Source organism: Notechis scutatus, chromosome 1 (assembly GCF_049901735.1).
Source record: "Notechis scutatus isolate UNSWTSFEM ecotype Mainland chromosome 1, rNotScu1.2, whole genome shotgun sequence".
Lineage (NCBI taxonomy): Eukaryota > Metazoa > Chordata > Lepidosauria > Squamata > Elapidae > Notechis > Notechis scutatus.
Window position 1 is genome coordinate 87,385,239 of NC_142009.1, and position 17,690 is coordinate 87,402,928.

Below are 17,690 nucleotides of genomic sequence, written 5' to 3' on the forward strand. Positions count from 1 at the left end.
AAGGATGGTTAAGAACACAGGACCTAACCAAAACAGTTTCACCAGCATCTGAGAAGATGGCTGTTTTTCAGCCATGTGGCCCTGAACTCTGCAGTTCTTTGAAAGGTAAGTGAGCAATCAGTGACGGGATGGGAAGGAGTTGGTGGCCTAGCATAGCAGGGCCAGTGTCTGTTAGGACCCTGGAAGGGTAATAGGTAGGGGGGACATTGCAGTGTCTCTGCAGTCAGTCATAAAGACGAACAGCTGTCATGGTGCTGCAATATTTATAACTTCAGGACTGGGTCATAAGTACTTTTCAGGGTGGGTGTTATAATTTTGAACTATTGCTAAGTGAACTATTGTAACTTAACTATTGTAACCTGTACATCTTTCAGAAGAGTCTTTGTTAAATAGAGTATGCAATGGAAAGAAGGAGCAGGAAAATCTGTTTAGTCCAGTTTTGTTATGTTTAGAAGTTGAATCATCTCCATGTATTTTATAAGGAATGAGCATTTATCTAAAATAACCTCCAGTAATCAACACTTACTCAATTGAATAGAATTTAATATAACCTGTACCTGGAAAATGGCAAAAGTTAAATAATCATTTTTTTGTCACACTAACATTATACTTAAAAAAAGGTTTTACAAATAAGGACCAAATTAAAATCAATATTAGTATTTAAACACAATGAAATATTGTAACATTCTTATAATGTAGTAATGACCTACAACTTAATTCCGAATCATATTTGCTTTAATTTTTAAAAAGTCAAATTAGGTTTAACAATAAAAAATATAAAGCAAGACTGGACATATGCAAATGGTGATTGCTGTTATTACTTACACTAATCTATGTATTTGAAAATAAGACACTGAAAAATCTGTTTGTCCATATAAGAATATGCAAATATTATGTAACAATTTAGGCACATTTATTCATTGTAGGCACAATCTGGAAGCAAATTCAATAGGATTTACTTCCAGATATGTATAGAAGTGCAACCTAAGGTATAATGTACCAACATCTTAAATACAAACCACATACACTGTGAACTTACCATGGGGAGTGATTGTCTGCAATGGCTTAGTAGGGTTCCTTACATTCCATATAGTCAAAGTGCCATCTGAATGGCTACAAATAAATTGCTTTCCTTCGTGATGCCAAGCTACAGAATGGATTGCCTGAGCAAAACAATAATAATTTAAAATATTAAGAAATATAAAATTAATTAAATTCAATTATGAAGACAGCATGGCAAAGGAGTCACAGGATTATGCTAGCATTTTTCTGACAAACATTAAGAGGCCCAAGCTACTGTGGCTGCAGCTCACGTCATCAGATAGATCTGATGATGTGAATGCAGCTCAAAAATGCTTACGTATTTTAACAAAATCTCTTAGTCAGAAAAAGTGCTGCCAGATTTTTCTCACTACAGACTAACATGGCTTTTCTATTATAATATCTAAAATTAAGCATAGAGGCAACTAACAATTAATTGAACATAATATGCATGCATATGTATATAATATGCTTACATGCCTCAATGTATTTAAATTTAGCATAAAACAATATTTTAATACAAAATGAATTTAAAAGGAAAAGTCTCCACATTTAAAGGACACATGTATTATTTATGCAGCTATATCAGTTATATCATTTAATGTAATTTCAGTTAATCATTTATACTGCTCTAATGCAAAAATTTTACACTGATGAAAATTAGAAAAGTAAACCTATATTCATATACAAATGGTTATTTATCACAGCCTTAGACTGCAGCATACTGCTTACAGTTAAATATTACCTCAATTTTACATTTGTAGATGATCAGAAAATTAGGATAGCCTGGTATATTTTTATTTTTGCAGTAATATATTTGTCCTTCCCCACCCTGCTTAGCTTCTGAAAGATGTTTTTAGTTAGTTAAGATCATTATATGCAGACTTATTTCCATCTTGAAAACCAACCTTTAAAATCTTTCTTATATCATGAATTTAAGAATTTGATGTATCAATTATAACTGCATTATGTGATTATCTATGAAGCACTTAGTTCATAAAACTCATCAAAAGCTTAATTAGAAATAGTCATAGCATGTTAAACACACACACAGTTCATCAACCTTTATGGATAATTGGAAAATTGGCTGATTTTATATAGCAAAAAGCAACCTGATATATACTACAGGGAGTTTTCATTGTAGAAAAGAAAATCTGCAGCTGAATAACATTTGAATGTTATTTTAATAAAGTTCTGAAAAAAATCTACTTTCTAAACATATTAAAATGATTGCATTAATTAATATATAAAATATGTAACATATTTACTACTAGTCTTAAACTGAAGATTTGGAGCATTACCAATGTTTAACAGGACAAAATGGTAACAATTTTTATTAGCAGCTAGAATCAACTAATGCAACAGAATTCTTAAAATACTGTATGTGGAACAAGATGCAGTTTGGACAATTAAAACACTGATATTGTTAAAAATAATAAAGAAGCATCACAAAGTTTTCAGTCTTCTTCAAAAATCTGTAACTATGACTTTAAAATATATACATGCAGTTCTTTTTTTAAAAAAACCCACCTTTTTCTAAAGTCACAGATTCTTTACACAGTACAATCATTTTAAAAATATTTTTGATATGCAACTAATTCAGCTGAGATATGCTTAATAGATCCAATATTCCTGAAACACTACATTTGACCAGGGAACATTGGTATTTATAAGTAGTCTGTCTTCTCAAGAAATCCTATCCCTAAATTGGTCTTCTTACTTAAGAATTCTCTATAAGAAATCCCAGATTTTGTAACCCACTAGTACGTTCAAATTTCATAACTATATAACCTCCAATCTACTACTATGATACAGTCATGTGAAAAAGTACACGCTCTTTGAGTTCTATGGTTTATGTATCAGGACATATTAAAAATTATCTGGTTCTTAGCAGTTCATAAAAGTAGATAAATATGTCAGATAAACAACACATGACATATTATACAATGTCATCATTTGTTTTACAAAAACAAAGTCAAAATGGAGATGTCATGTGTGAAAAACTAAGTACGCTCTTACTGCTTCCATATAGGTATGAAGAGGCCAAGATGCAGCCGTGTGCTGCTATCAACTGCCCTTCATTAATTAATTATCTGCAAGTGTGACTATCTCTATAATAAAGCTTAAGTTTTAGGAGTTTGCTGGTGTCCAGCACTGAGATGTGTATTAACACAATGCCAAAGAGGAAAGACATCAGTGATGGTCTTAGAGAAGCGATTGTTGCTGCCCATTAACCTGGGAAGGATTATAAGGTCATTTCCAAACAGAGCTGGTGGCAGACTCAGACAATGAGGAAGTTGGGGAAGAACGTGGGCCAGTTCTGGAACCTGGGGAAGGCTCTGATGGATGCTCAGTGTCGGATACAGAGATAGAGCCAGGGCCACCTGGCATTTACCAGCCACTGGAGAGGCAGCTGCCTTTGTAGAGATGAGTGAGGAGGAAGAACAGCTGGGGCCTGTTCCAGATGCATGGATGCTCAGAGCAGATAAGAGTGGTGAACAATGGAGGACAAGAAGTTGTCTTGGGAAGCAAATCAAACGTGGATGCTGAACAGCCCCTCCCGTCCTGGGGAATAAATAGAAGGAAAGGGGAGTGGTGGTTGTAGGAGACAACAGTTTGCATTTCTAGAGATTTTTCTCATTGTGTTTGTGCAACAAAGACTGCCTTGCCAGAACTTAATTTGCAGCCTTTCAGCTGGGAACTCACAGCCTTGAAATTATCGCAATAAACTGATAAGGTCTATTGCTGCAGTTAAATCCTTGAAGGACTTTTTCCTGGACTTTTGGTTGGTGAATGCAATTAATTCACAAGTGGTAAATAAAGAGGGGGGTTTCTTTGCGAGGAGTCCATTTCTTGCTTCTGCAAAGGCTGGGTCAGAACAATATTCAAGACACTTGCCAATCTTCCTAGGAGTGGACATCCCAGCAAATTAACCCCAAGATCAGACCATGCAATGCTCAGAGAATCATCTCAGATGCTACAGTCCTTAATTAGCATGTTAAATGTTAACGTTTATGACTGTGATGATTCCTCCAGATGTTTCCCCAGATGCCTCACCAGATGTCAGTTCAGAGGAGGATGAACCAGTCCCAGGCACTTCAGGAGAACAGTTAGTCAATGGCTCTGAGCAGGCGACCAATTTGATTTGGCTGAAGCACCACTGCAGGTGTGGCTTCAGGTGGCAAAAACACATAGCTGCAACCAGTTAGTGATGAGGAGGAGAAACTGCTTTCTGTACCAGATACAAAAACATGTAGGGCTGAGAAAAGGCAGGAGCAGCAAAGTTCAGCCTGATTACCCAAAGAGGCAGCCTCGTCCCTCTTAGCTGCACCATAAGCTGGCTATTTAACACTGCAGATAGTTGGAGATGATGCTGGAAACAATGTGTACATTTCCTAGCTGTGTGTTTCCTGTTCACTGAATTCCAGCCTTGCCTTGGATTGACCCCGTGTCTTTACTTTGGATCGTGCCTTGTGAACATTGGACTTTTCTTGCCTCATGCCTTTTGTACTGTGAATTTAACTTTGCTTAGTGGATTTACCTTGTTTAGGAAACTTTCAAGTGCCTTGTGGAGTCGCTGTCCATTGCTCAGTCCATTGACCACTAGCAGTGGTCTGCTTTTGGCTGGACTTAACTGTGACAGTTCTGGAATTTTAGTGAAGAGAATTGCTGAGGAATATTAATAAACCACTGTTACATGTGCATGTGAGTGGGACAGCACAACAGTACAATTAGAAAAAGACTGAACAAGTATGGTTTGTTTGGAAGGGTGGCCAAGAGAAAGCCTCTCATCTCTAAAAAGAACATGGCAACACGGCTTAGGTTTGCAAGGTTGCATCTGAACAAATCACAAGACTGCTGGAACATTGTCCTTTGGACAGATGAGACCAAAGTGAAGATGTCTGGCATAATGCACAGTGTCATGCTTAGCAGCAAAAACTAAACACAGTACAAACATTTCATACCCAATTGTCAAGCCCAGTGGAGGAGGGGAGATGATTTGGGCTTATTTTGTAGCCTCAGGACCTGGATATCTTGCAGTGACTGAATTGACCATGAACTCCTCTATATACAAAAGTATTCTAGCGTCAAATGTGATGCCATCTATCTGACTGCTAAAGGTTGGCTGACATCATGCAACAGGAAAACGATCACAAGCACACCAGCAAATCTACAACAGAATGTTTGGAAAAGAAAATAATTGTGGTGTTCTAGATCTTAACCTGCTTGAAATGCCATGGTAGGAGCTCAAGAAAGCTGTGCATAAACAAATGCCCACAAACATCAATGAATTGAAGCTATGTTGAAAGAAGAGTGGGCCAAAATTCCTCCACAACAATGTGAGAGACTGATAGTCATTGATTACTTGATTACTTCAAGTTATTGCTGCTAAAGGTAGTTCTACAAACTATTGAATCAATAAGGTGTACTTAGTTTTTCACACATGACTTCCCCATTTTGGCTTTCTTTTTGTAAAATAAATGATGATGTGGTAATAACATGTCATGTGTTATTGTTCATCCAAGGTTGTATTTACTTACTTTTAAGAACTGCTAAGGATCAGATGATTTTAACGATGCCCTAATACGCAAGACCATAGAACTCAAAGAGAGGGCGTACTTTATTTTTCACACAACTGTCTACACAACCCTCTTATATAAATCACTAAATTACAAGAAGAAAGTAGATCAATTATACATCCTAGGACAAAATATGCCTGTGTTAAGAGAGCCCAATTCATTTAGTTTTATCCAACTTTTTCTGTGTATTGATAACATATTTGCTACTCACATACTGAAGTATTACTTATTTAGCACATAAAAAACCCACAGTGTAAATTAAAGCCCAGGTACCAAGTTGCTGTGGAATATTTTTAGTAAAGGGGAGTGTTAATAAGACAAAGATCTTAGCCTATCTTGTAATCTTTAGTTCAGGGGTGTCAAACTCACATCGTATCAGTGGCGTCATGTGACATATTGGGACTTTTCCCCCCTTCGCTAAACCAGGTGTGGGCATGGCCAGCATGTGATGCATCCAGCCCATGGGCTGGGAGTTTGACAGTCCTGCTTTAGTTGAACAGTGCTACTATGACTACTGAAGATGCATGCATGATGTTATTCTTAATTATTGGTTTATAAGGTTGTATGTTTCTATAATTGGCCCATGGCAATGTATGTTTTTCAAAATTATATAAAAGAGTGCACTCCAACCTGGGGTGTGCCCGTTTAGAACTTGCTTCCAGGTAAGTTTTTATTTGCAAAGAAAGCATTTCCTCCCCCCCCCCCCCCCACCTCTATCTGAAGTGGTTTATTGGGTCTGCACATTAGGTAAAAGGACTGAGCATTCTGAGACAACACTTGTTTACTCAAAATGCCTATATTGTATACTACTATATAATAGTCTGCATATTATAAATACCACCATAATCCAATTAGGAAGTACAATCTTATCTTAGTTAAAAGTTTGGTTTGATTCTTTTACTCTTTCACATCTCATTTAAGATAGCATCTGTGCCTATGGATTATGATACTTCTCTATGTTACTTATAAATTATTATATTTTCATTTTCATTTATGTAATTAAGAGTCAAACTAAAATTATCTAACATACTTTCCCTCTATTACAGGGGTGTCAAACTCACGTCGTCACGTGATGTTGTTAGGAATATAAGTCACCTAACAGGTATTTGGGTTAGAAATATATAAACCAGGATAGACATTTTAAAACTATCTTTAAGAAAATGCAAAACTGTAATTAGTGTAGTTTCTCAAATGGCCATAAGATGGAGCCAGAAACCTGGTTTGTTTTAGTCTTAGTCTCAGAAGAGAGTGTGTCTGAGTGAGTCTCTCTGTTTCCTTCTGTTGGAAAGTATTGCTGTTCCTCCATTTCTTCTAATTGACTGATATTACTGGATTTGATGTAAGTCTGTTACTGAACTGTTTTTTGTTTTTTTTTTGACACTGGACTTTGATATTTGGATTATCCCTGGATTGAAAAACTGACTGATTTACCTATGAATGACTTTGGGCTGCCTATTTTGAACTTTGCTTAAACGTTTATTGAAAGTAAAACCCTACATTTACTGTACAGTATATCTGTGTGCTGTGTGTGTAGTATTCAAACACTACTCTCAAATACCGTCTCCCTGTATGCACTCATTCTCCTAACAGGGAATTACCTCAACACTGGTTATGGGTCCAGGCCATACCAGGCTCAGATAACTGAGAGTTAGTGTGAATGCACAGTACTGTATACAGACAGCTGTTTACTGTTTAATTGTGGTTTACTATCAACAAGTCTATCACTGATAACCCGGTTGGATGGAACAAACTTTTCCTGGTCTATGAAGTGCAGTCTACTTCTATGTAGAGAAGGTTTATGGAATGTAGTTCAAGACCCACCAGATGTAAACGCTTGGGATCCAGAAAATGAGGATGATGCCAAGAAGCTTGCTGACTTTAAACAGAACGAACAAGCTCTTTGTATAATTGGACTAACACTGAGTGACCAGCAGCTAGTCCATATTCGTGGAGAAGAGTCTGCTGCTAGGTGTTGGAAGAATTTTATTTATTTATTTATTATTTATTTATTTGATTTGCCAATTGTTTACAAGATAATAAGTATAAGTGTATACATAGTTGTGAATACATGAAATGGGTACATATAAGAAAAAATTTGAAGAGGATTTATGTTCGTGACAGTGTAGGTGCACACATACATCTTACACGTAAACTGTTTAGAGCACGTCTTCTGAAAGGTGGAGATCCGTTAGCTCATTTAAACTTCATGAAAAGAACTTTTCAAGAGCTACATGAAAAGGAACTGATATTTTCAGAGCTGCATCAAGTTTACATCATTCTTTTCTCATTGGATGAAAGTTATGATGATTATGTATCTTCACTGGAAGTAATGCCCAGAGATAAACTGACATTGACTGACATAACTGGAAGATTGTTAGAAGAAGCAAGAAGACGGCTGGATAGGGACCAACTGAGGAAGGAACAACCACAAGAAGAGGATTTATCTTCAACTGCCTATACTGTTAGGAAATGTTTTTCTTGTGGGGCTAGGGGACATATAGCTAAATTCTGTAAGAAGGGAAAACAACAGAATACTGGTAATCACCAGAGGGCTAAGAAGAATGTTAGTTTAGCTATGTCTAGCAATTCAACTGTAAACAATGATTTGTGGGTTGTTGATAGTGAAGCATCACAGTGCATTACTAAAGATAGAAAAAGGTTTGTAAAGATGTCGAGTAAACAACATGTATCATTGGCAAATGGATGGAAGATTAATGCATCAGGTGAAGGTACTGCATATTGTTCTTGTATAAATGAACATTTAACTATGTTATATGTACCTAAACAAAAATTTAATTTATTATCAGTAAGGGCTTTAGTTAATATTGGTTATGTAGTAACCTTTAGGGGAGATAACTGTATAATAGAGAAAGAGGGTAAAAGTGTTACTGCTACATTAGAGAATGATTTATATGCAATACATGATGATCAGTTGAAGATGACTAACTCAGTTTATAACAATGTTAAGCCACATGATGAATGTATACATTTACTACATAGACGTCTAGGGCACATTAATTTCAAATGCTCAAACAAACTGTTGAATTGTCAGAGGGAGTAAAATTGAAACCCTGTAGCAAGTATTTACACTGTAATCCTTGTAGTCAAGAAAAGAGTAAGGTTACTCCAACAAACAGACTCAATGGGCTTAAGACCAAAGAACCTTTAGAGGTTGTTTTTGCTGACATAATTGGTCCTAAGAAACCAAGTTTAGGAGGTGCCTGTTATATTTTGAGTATTATGGACCATTACTCACGATACGGTTTCTGCTATCTTATGAAGAACAAAACAGAAACATTCCAACATTTCTTTAACTGGCTAAGGTTTGCTGAGGGAAAAATGAAAAGTAAAGTAATTACTTTAGTAACTGATAATGGGACTGAGTTTGTTAACAAAAGATTCCAAACTATGTTGAAATTGGCTGGTGTTGAGCATAAACGTTCTGCATCTTACAGACCACAACATAACTCGTTTGTAGAACGAAGAGGGCAAACATTACAAGCCATAGCTCACACTATGTTATCTGATTCAGGTTTACCTGAAACACTGTGGGGTGAAGCCATAATGTGTAGCAACCATGTTTTAAACAATGTAGTAAATACAACAACTGAAGAATTACCATTCACTCGTGGCATGGCAGAAAGCCAAATTTAAGTTGTTTACACACATTTGGAGCTCCAGCATGGGTGCATATTCCCTCACAAGTAAGACTGAAAGGGCAACATAGAGCTAAGAAGTTATTTTTTGTGGGTTATGAGGCCAACCATAGATCATTTAGATTCTGGGATCGAGGCACAGCTCATGTTTATTGCAGTGCTAATGCAAAATTTCTTGAGCATGTTGGATGGGATAAACTGGAACAGGAATCCAGCAATGACATTATTATTGACACCCAATTAGTCCCTAAAGATGATATCAGTAAACAACAAATAGCTATTAAAGAGGAAGAACAAGAGGTAATAGAAGAACAGGAGCAGGTGCCACAGGAAAGTCCACCAGTAAGCCCTGCATTACCAAGACATTCAACCCGAGTAACACGACCACCTGATAGATATCAGGCTAGTGTTGTATGCCAAGTGAATACAGTTCCAAGTAATTATAATGAACTGAAACTGTATCCTGCTAAGGATCAGGCTGCTTGGCAGAAAGCAATGGATAAAGAACTGGAATCTTTAAAAAGACTAGGGGTATACGAAAATGTTAAGTTACCACCAGCTAAACATGCCATAGGATGTAAATGGATATATAAACTGAAGACAGGTGTAGATGGGACTGTTACTCATAAAGCCAGGTTAGTAGCACAAGGGTTCAATCAGACAGCAAATGGCTATGATGAGGTGTTTGCACCTAGTCTGAAGGCTACTACATTAAGGGCAGCAGAGAAATACATTGTAAATCATTTGGATGTAGAGACAGCTTATCTGCATGCACCGTTGCAACACACAATATATTTAAAGAAACCTTTAGGTCTCAAAAATGATAATACTGATAATAACGATTGCTGGAAATTGAAAAAGAGTCTTTATGGTTTAAAGCAATCAGGATATGAGTGGAACCAATGTATAGTTAAATAATTAACTAAGATAGGCTTTGTAGCTGGCATCGCTGATCCATGTTTGTTTAAAAAGGAAAGTAATGGTACAGTGTCATTATTGTTATTATTTACTGATGACATAGCATTAATCACTAAAACTGAACAAGAAGCTACTGAGATAATTTCACTATTGGAAAAGAAATTTAAGATAAAACAGTTAGGAGAAATCAAACAATATCTTGGCTTAAAGTTAGATAGAACTAGGGGAGGATACAAGATCTCACAGGCAGATAAAATTAACCACTTACTAAAAAGTTTTAAAATGGAACTTTGTAAACCGGCTAAAACACCAATGAGCCAGGAGTTTAGCCACAGTGATGTTCAAAGTCCTATTTTTGATTGGATGGAGATCTATTAGACAGAAACATCTAAGTTTGTCAACAATGGAGGCTGAATTCTCATGTTTGTCTTTACTATGTACAGATTTAGTTTTGTATAAGCAATTATTAATTGATATGGGAATTGATGTAAAAGATCCTATTGTTGTTTACGAAGATAACCAATCAGCAATACAGATGGCTTCAAATATTGCTATTAAAACAAGAACGAAACACACAGATTTAAGATATTTAAATGTATTGGAACTTTTCCCCCCTTGCTAAACCAGACATGGGTGTGGCAAGCGTGTGACGCATCCAGCCCATGGGCCGGGAGTTTGAAGCCCTGCTCTATTACTTTTGGCTCTCAAAACATCAGAAAACTTTTACACCAGTCTTCACATGCTGAACATTAACTGCATGACAAAAGAGGCACTAAGAAGATAAAAGTATCACAACACTAATCAGGGGGAAAAAGAGAAATAAAAGTAACATACCAGCACTCAACAATAGTAAAAATAATCTCTTTTGCCTTTGTATTATTAGGAACGTCTTTCACAAAAGAGCACAGAGAAGCAACCTTTTGAACAGATTTTATTTTCTTCTGCAATCATTCTTTAAATTCTGAAGAATTTCTACAAAAATTGTGTCATTTGACATGCAAACTTATTTTGTGCCACAGATTACTAGTACTAGGTTGTACTTGTAACATGCTATCACTAATTGCTGTTTACTATATAGTTGCAAACTGTTGCTGATACTTAATTTTTTTTTCTGCAATGATGTCTAGCATGCATCTAATTAAAATGCTTACATTAAGGGGGCATGCTATTCTCCTTTACTGTAGAGCAAGGGTGTCAAACTTGTGGCCCGCGGGATGGATTCATCATGTGCTGGCCCCACCCCCGCCCGGTTTAGCAAAGGGGGGGAAAGTCCTGATACATCACGACACCATCGTGACGATGCGAGTTTGACACCCCTGCTGTATAGTACAGACTTCAGCAGATACTGCATGTCACAAAAGCCAACTGAGGTAGAAGAAAACAATTCACCGAACATATACTATCTACAATGTAGCCATTTTGAAAAGGGAAAGAACTGAGAACTGATACAAAATGCATAGCATTGCATTTGTCCAAAATTCTTTGCAATGAGAAATTCTTATTTACTTTAGATGTATGGTTGAGTTTGAGAAAGAGTTAGTTTTGTTACAGAATGACAAAGCAGATTCTACTCTGCTTCTCCAAACTTCATTTATGAAAGGAAAGGATTACATATGTAGAATCAAAACAAGAATATGCAATATAGTTTGAAACAATTCCTCTTGAGTCTTCCAACAAATAAACAGTAATCTGAAAATAAGCATTAAAAAGTCAATCTCAAAGAATGCAATGATCTAACCCAGCCAACAGAATCCTGGAGAGCAAAGTTTTTCAGAGAAACAAGGACAGGGCAGTAATCAACTGGACAACTGTGGAAAGCAACTGCTTATAAAATCCATAATTCCTTTTTTTAAAAATTGTAGATGTTATTGGTATATTCTGACAAGCAAACAGATCTCTGTTTGGTCACTATGGTAATCAAATATTGTTTTAAAAAGCATTACACTTGAAAATAGGGGTGATTTGAATATTGAAATCATATATTTTGCTTCTCTGTCATTTTTAAAATAAAAATTAGTAAAATTCAGTCATTTGGGAAGTAAACTGTTAATTTATTTTTCTATAGTATATTCTGTATTTCTATTTCCTAGTAAAAGCTGCTATTTAAAATGAAGAAAAATTACTCTGTTCTAATTTGAACTATTATTGCAATAGGAGTGTGAGGTTTAACTTCTCACTAGTTGCATAAGGAATGCTACAAGAAATCTTATTTTGGATCTCTTTAGATTATGCTATGTTGATACATAAAATGCAAACTTAAAGGTAAGCACTTCCAACTTACAGTGCATAGACTAGTATTTTAAATTCAAGAATTTTCTGACCTTTTTAAGGTTCTTCAATCATAGGACTTGATAAAATTTCTAAGGAAATTAAATATGTGTGGGTATCTCCTTTCTAATAAAGCTATAAATACCTAACCTAATTACACTCACTAACCTTTGGATGTAGGGCATCCAGTCTTGGGGTACAGCAGAGGGCCACATTAGTGACATCACACATCACAAATAGGCTTCTGCCTCCTGAATGGCCTGAAGACCCGCCATATGATGTCCTAAAAAAGGAAAATATTTTCTCTCTTTTACCGAATACTCCCTTAAAATAGCCAATATGCTCCTTGCTTTGGACTAATCATGGTTACCAAGGCAGCATCTACTGCGAAATACCAGAAATTGGAATTTCTGTTTAAATATCATGCTGATTAAACAAGATGAGAACAATTTACCATCTTAGTACTTAGTTGGGATTTAATATGGCTCCAAGTGGGAGTGTAACTGTTCTTATGGAAATGTTAAGAGTAAAGAGTCTTCTTTTAATATAAGAGTACAATATAGTTCCATGTATATGTTTACATACACTATATATACATATTGGTACAAATGTATTTTATTCAGGAAACACAAAAGCGATTCAGAGAGGGAAATCAACACCATGGTTAATATAAAGAAATCAACATTTGGGTGGTGTCACCTTGGAGCATCCCTGTCTCTGAAGGATTGGGCTTCCAAAACCATTTGTTTCTTATAGGGATGGTAGAGATGGCAACAGCCAGAAATCTTTTTTTAAACTGCCACCTATACCTGTTGCTGAATTAAATGATTTGTGTGACACTAAATTGTGACCTCTCTGCTAATTTCCAGTTTAGTTGGAACCCAATTTAAAAACTTTTAAAAGATTAAATTATTTGCTGCCAAGTTACCTAAAAGACTACCTTAATCTTACCAGACTGTTTATACCTTCTCACCTGTCCTCATTTGAAACAAATCAGGGTGCCTGCTCTATGGGAAAGGATCCTCTTTTTCCTCCATGCCTACAGGATCTCCGGAGTACTTCACTAACTGAAATTGACCAAGTCCTATCCCTATAGCGTTCAAGAAAACTCTCAAGACTCATACTGTTTTCTATTTCCTTTTTCTTATGTAACGGAATGGGTTTTGAATACTTAGGGGTAAAATGTCCATTTTTTAATGAATACCACCTTTTATGGCATACTGTTATTAATTACTGGTAAAATTTCACCCTATGATCAACACTGGTAAGAGTTTATATCTTAATACCCAACCTAAATATGTTAAACATATACTAGCCTTGCATGTGCCTAAGAAAAAGGTCACTATTTTTTTTCATAATATTGAAAATATTATGGCTTATGCAATTAATTATAAAAATGACAACATTTATTTCATAAAGAATCATAAATGCGGTGCCCCTCTCTTCCTTCCTCACATTTTCCTCATAAACATTTTGTACATTCCTGATGATAGGAAAAACCTACAATCAACTGAGGTCTTCGCTATCTAGAAGAGATGTAAATTTAAGTACCTTTACAAAGAACAGGACAAGGAAAATCTTATATGTAATGGGTTATAGTTCTGAAAGCAGACTTGCATATCACTGAAAAAGATGTTTTTATAAGACTTTTAAACCAATATATTTTAACAAACTTTTATGATCTCCCTATCCTTTATCACGCACAGTATATCTGCTATACTTGTTGCATAATGAATTACAGAACAGATTTTCTGCTATCAGCACATTAATTAAATACTGTGTCCAGTAAATGTCCGCCTACCTAATTTAACTTACCTCAAAGTTAAAAACAAAGCATTAAGAAAGAAAAAGAGCTAGACAATCTAATTATATGCATACAATATTCACCCCAAAATTAGAAATAAACTAATGAGATAGCAAAATACCACAGTCAATACAAAATATTATTAATTGAACTAATACAACAAAAGTTTTGTAGAATCCATTAATCAACGAATTGATTCCCATATGCAGAATGCCAAATTTAGATTTAATCAGATTTTTAAGTTATAGATATCACACAAACACATACACACAACCACACGTTAAAAGAACTATATTATATTCCATCTAATTTCTTTTTTAAAAAGGTTAAAAACTTATTAATGCCTATATCCAATCCATGCTGTCATTTGAGCATAAATGATGCTCAAAATGTTTTAGGCAACAATATTATAGACACTTATATGAGAACATGAATGGTTTTTGCTTTAGGGGACATATATTCTATAAAATGAGTTGTGAAATTCTACATTCTGGAATATGCCACAGTTGAAAAATATTTACAGTTTATTTGAAGTAGGTGATGTGAATACCTACTTACCTATAGCAGAAAAGCAAATGTTTAAAACTGGAAAACTATTATACAGATGGGAAACCACAGAAGAATTAAATTGCTATTGATGAACAGTACAAAAATTCACTAAACCATTTCTAATAGGGCCATCCAGCCAGTTTGAAAACATCAAATGAGAGGTAGTCAGATAATCTTTTAGGAAAACTGTTTTAGTGATGCTTGTCATGTTTTACTGATATTTAGCCTCAATCTCCTTTAATTAACACACATTAATCTTGTTCTTCTTTCAGTTTTAATAGAGAACAATACACTGTTCTGCAATGTGGTAGACTTTGGATATTTCTCTGCTTTCATATTTTCTATTAATTTTCTATTTGTAAGCTAAACAAATTACCATTCTTCATAAGGCTCGATTTCCAAAGGCCTCATAATTCTGGTACATATCCTGTGAACTCAGTGGAGTGTCTCTATCCTTTTAAAATGTACAGCCCAAAATAGAATAGTATAGTCATACCTCGGCACTCGATGCGTCAAAACCTGGTGAATTTGGTATTCAACGTGTTTTGAAGCAGAAATCTTGTCCAACGCTCGTCTTTCTCCCAGTAGCTGACAAGCAAACAATTAACTTGCTGATGTTGGCTGCCTTGTGACTCGCTATTTCTTCTGGCCAAAATAGCAGGTCAAGTGGTAAGTCATGTGGTTTTCTCGATACCAATCAGTTTTAATATTCAGCAAGCCTTCCGGAACAATTACTGATGAGGACCAAAATACCATTGTACTCCAAATGAGGATTAATCAATAGAGTACACAGGTTATTACTGACTCTTGATCTGGATGAAATTTGCCTTTTTTAGTTGCTACATCACATAGATTGCTTACATGTATGCCCATTCTTCAGTGAATGACCATTAGCAAATACTACGGTAATTTTAAAAAATCATTTTTCAACTAATGCACGCAATTACCACAAAATTTCATGCACTTGACAACAATGCATGCTGAAGGCAAAGTAATACTGGAGTTACTAGCTGAACAAGAACTTTATCTGAATGAGATGGCAACAACCAGTAATCTTTACAGCACACATCTCTCTCTTTGTCTTTCTTTCTCTCTCTCTCTCTCTCTCTCTGTCTCTCTCCCCCTCCCTTCTTTCCCTCCCTCTCTCTCTCTCTCTCATGTTCACTCAGTGACCATTTTGCTTAACAGAACTTGGTCACTAAATGAGAAGTGGGTGTAGCTAGTGCTACACCAATATTTATAGATTCTTATCATATGCACTACCGCAAGCCAGGTATTTAAGGATGTTGAATAGCATTGGAATGAGAATGAAAATTTCAAGGATTCCATTCAACATTCCCGTCACAATGACCAGAACCACTCATGAGGATATTTTGGATGTAGGTGTTCAATCAGCTGTAAATATCCCAAATTATAGTACTGTCTACTCAATATTTTTCTATCTTGTCCACAAGACTATTATGATTCTCCTGGTCAAATGCTTTACTGAGATCAAGGCATACAACATCCACAGCTTTCCTTTGCTCTACTTAACTTTGAGTTATTGAACTTCATGGCCAAATATGAGCATTTCCACCACTTGCCATATTATGAAAGAACCTGTATATGCAGTGCCCCAGCTACTGAAAATATTTATCAAATATTGTTTAACTTTCAATTATATGCCCCATTAGACTTAAATACTTATCATCCTTATTGAAAAGAACGGTCCACTGCAATCCGAAACACAATCATATTTCCTCTTGGGCTCAAATGTACACATTGTATTCAAAACAGGTAAATTTATAACTAAGGCAGGGATCCTACGAACCTGATATATTTAACAAATTGGTGTTCCCTGTGAGGGAGATTCATCTATCTGATTACTAACTCCTTGTGTCACTACATGGGTATTTTATCACTGTATTGCTTCCTATCTATTTTATTCTGAAATTAGACTATGTATTATATTTTATTTTATTAATAAGGTTGTAAGACTAATTAGTCAGTAAACTACACTGCTCAAAAAAATAAAGGGAACACAAAAATAAGACATCCTAGATCTGAATGAATGAAATATTCTTATTAAATACTTTGTTCATTACATAGCTAAATGTGCTGACAACAAAATCACACAAAAATTATCAATGGAAATCAAATTTAGCAACCCATGGAGATCTGGATTTGGAGTTACAATCAAAATGAAAGTGGAATGATCTAACTTTGATGTAATGTCCTTAAAACAAGTCAAAATGAGGCTCAGTAGTGTGTGTGGCCTCCACGTGCCTGTATGACCTCCCTACAATGCCTGGGCATGCTCCTGATGAGGTGGCCAATGGTCTCCTGAGGGATCTCCTCCCACACCTGGACTAAAGCATCCCCCAACTCCTGGACAGTCTGTGGTGCAACGTGGCATTGGTGGATGGAGCGAGACATGTCCCAGATGTGCTCAATTGGATTTGTTAGGGATAACATTGTTTTACCCTAACTGTTTTGGGTAAAGATAATAAAATGATGAATCATGGTTTGTCAGATAAAGTGTATGTGACTTTAAGCTAAAGGAATGTAATTAAGGGTGCAGCTGTAAAAGTACTATATAAGCAGCAAGGCACTCTCTGGCTCTTACTGGCTGGCTTATTGAAGACTGCATTCTTGCTGAAACGGGGAGGAGAAGAAGTGTTGGATTACTTTGAAGATATTTCTCAACGGAGAGAAGATAAGTTTTGGACAGATTTATTATATGTGTACTGACACTGGCTATTCGACACGGACTTTGCAATTAGAGTATCCTCGACAAGACTTGACTGAATTTGGTATTTGACTAATGGACTGTTTATAATGACTATGCTATAATTCTTAAATGGAATAAATTATAATTTTGATAGCACAAGCGTA

At 35.7% G+C, this 17,690-nt stretch overlaps 1 protein-coding gene across 7 annotated transcripts in view; it reads right to left on the bottom strand.

Moving 5' to 3' along the window:
* Window positions 1-17,690, bottom strand: part of STXBP5 (syntaxin binding protein 5) — a 111,833-nt gene that overhangs the window by 41,704 nt on the left and 52,439 nt on the right. For 6 of the 7 annotated variants that reach the window (XM_026666228.2, XM_026666230.2, XM_026666229.2 and 3 more), the window contains exon 8: window positions 1,040-1,163. In XM_026666228.2, coding sequence (XP_026522013.1) covers window positions 1,040-1,163 — 124 coding nt within the window. Of the gene's footprint in view, window positions 1-1,039; window positions 1,164-12,631; window positions 12,747-17,690 lie in introns of all 7 variants that reach the window. The other variant, XM_087970360.1, reaches the window with a different exon arrangement.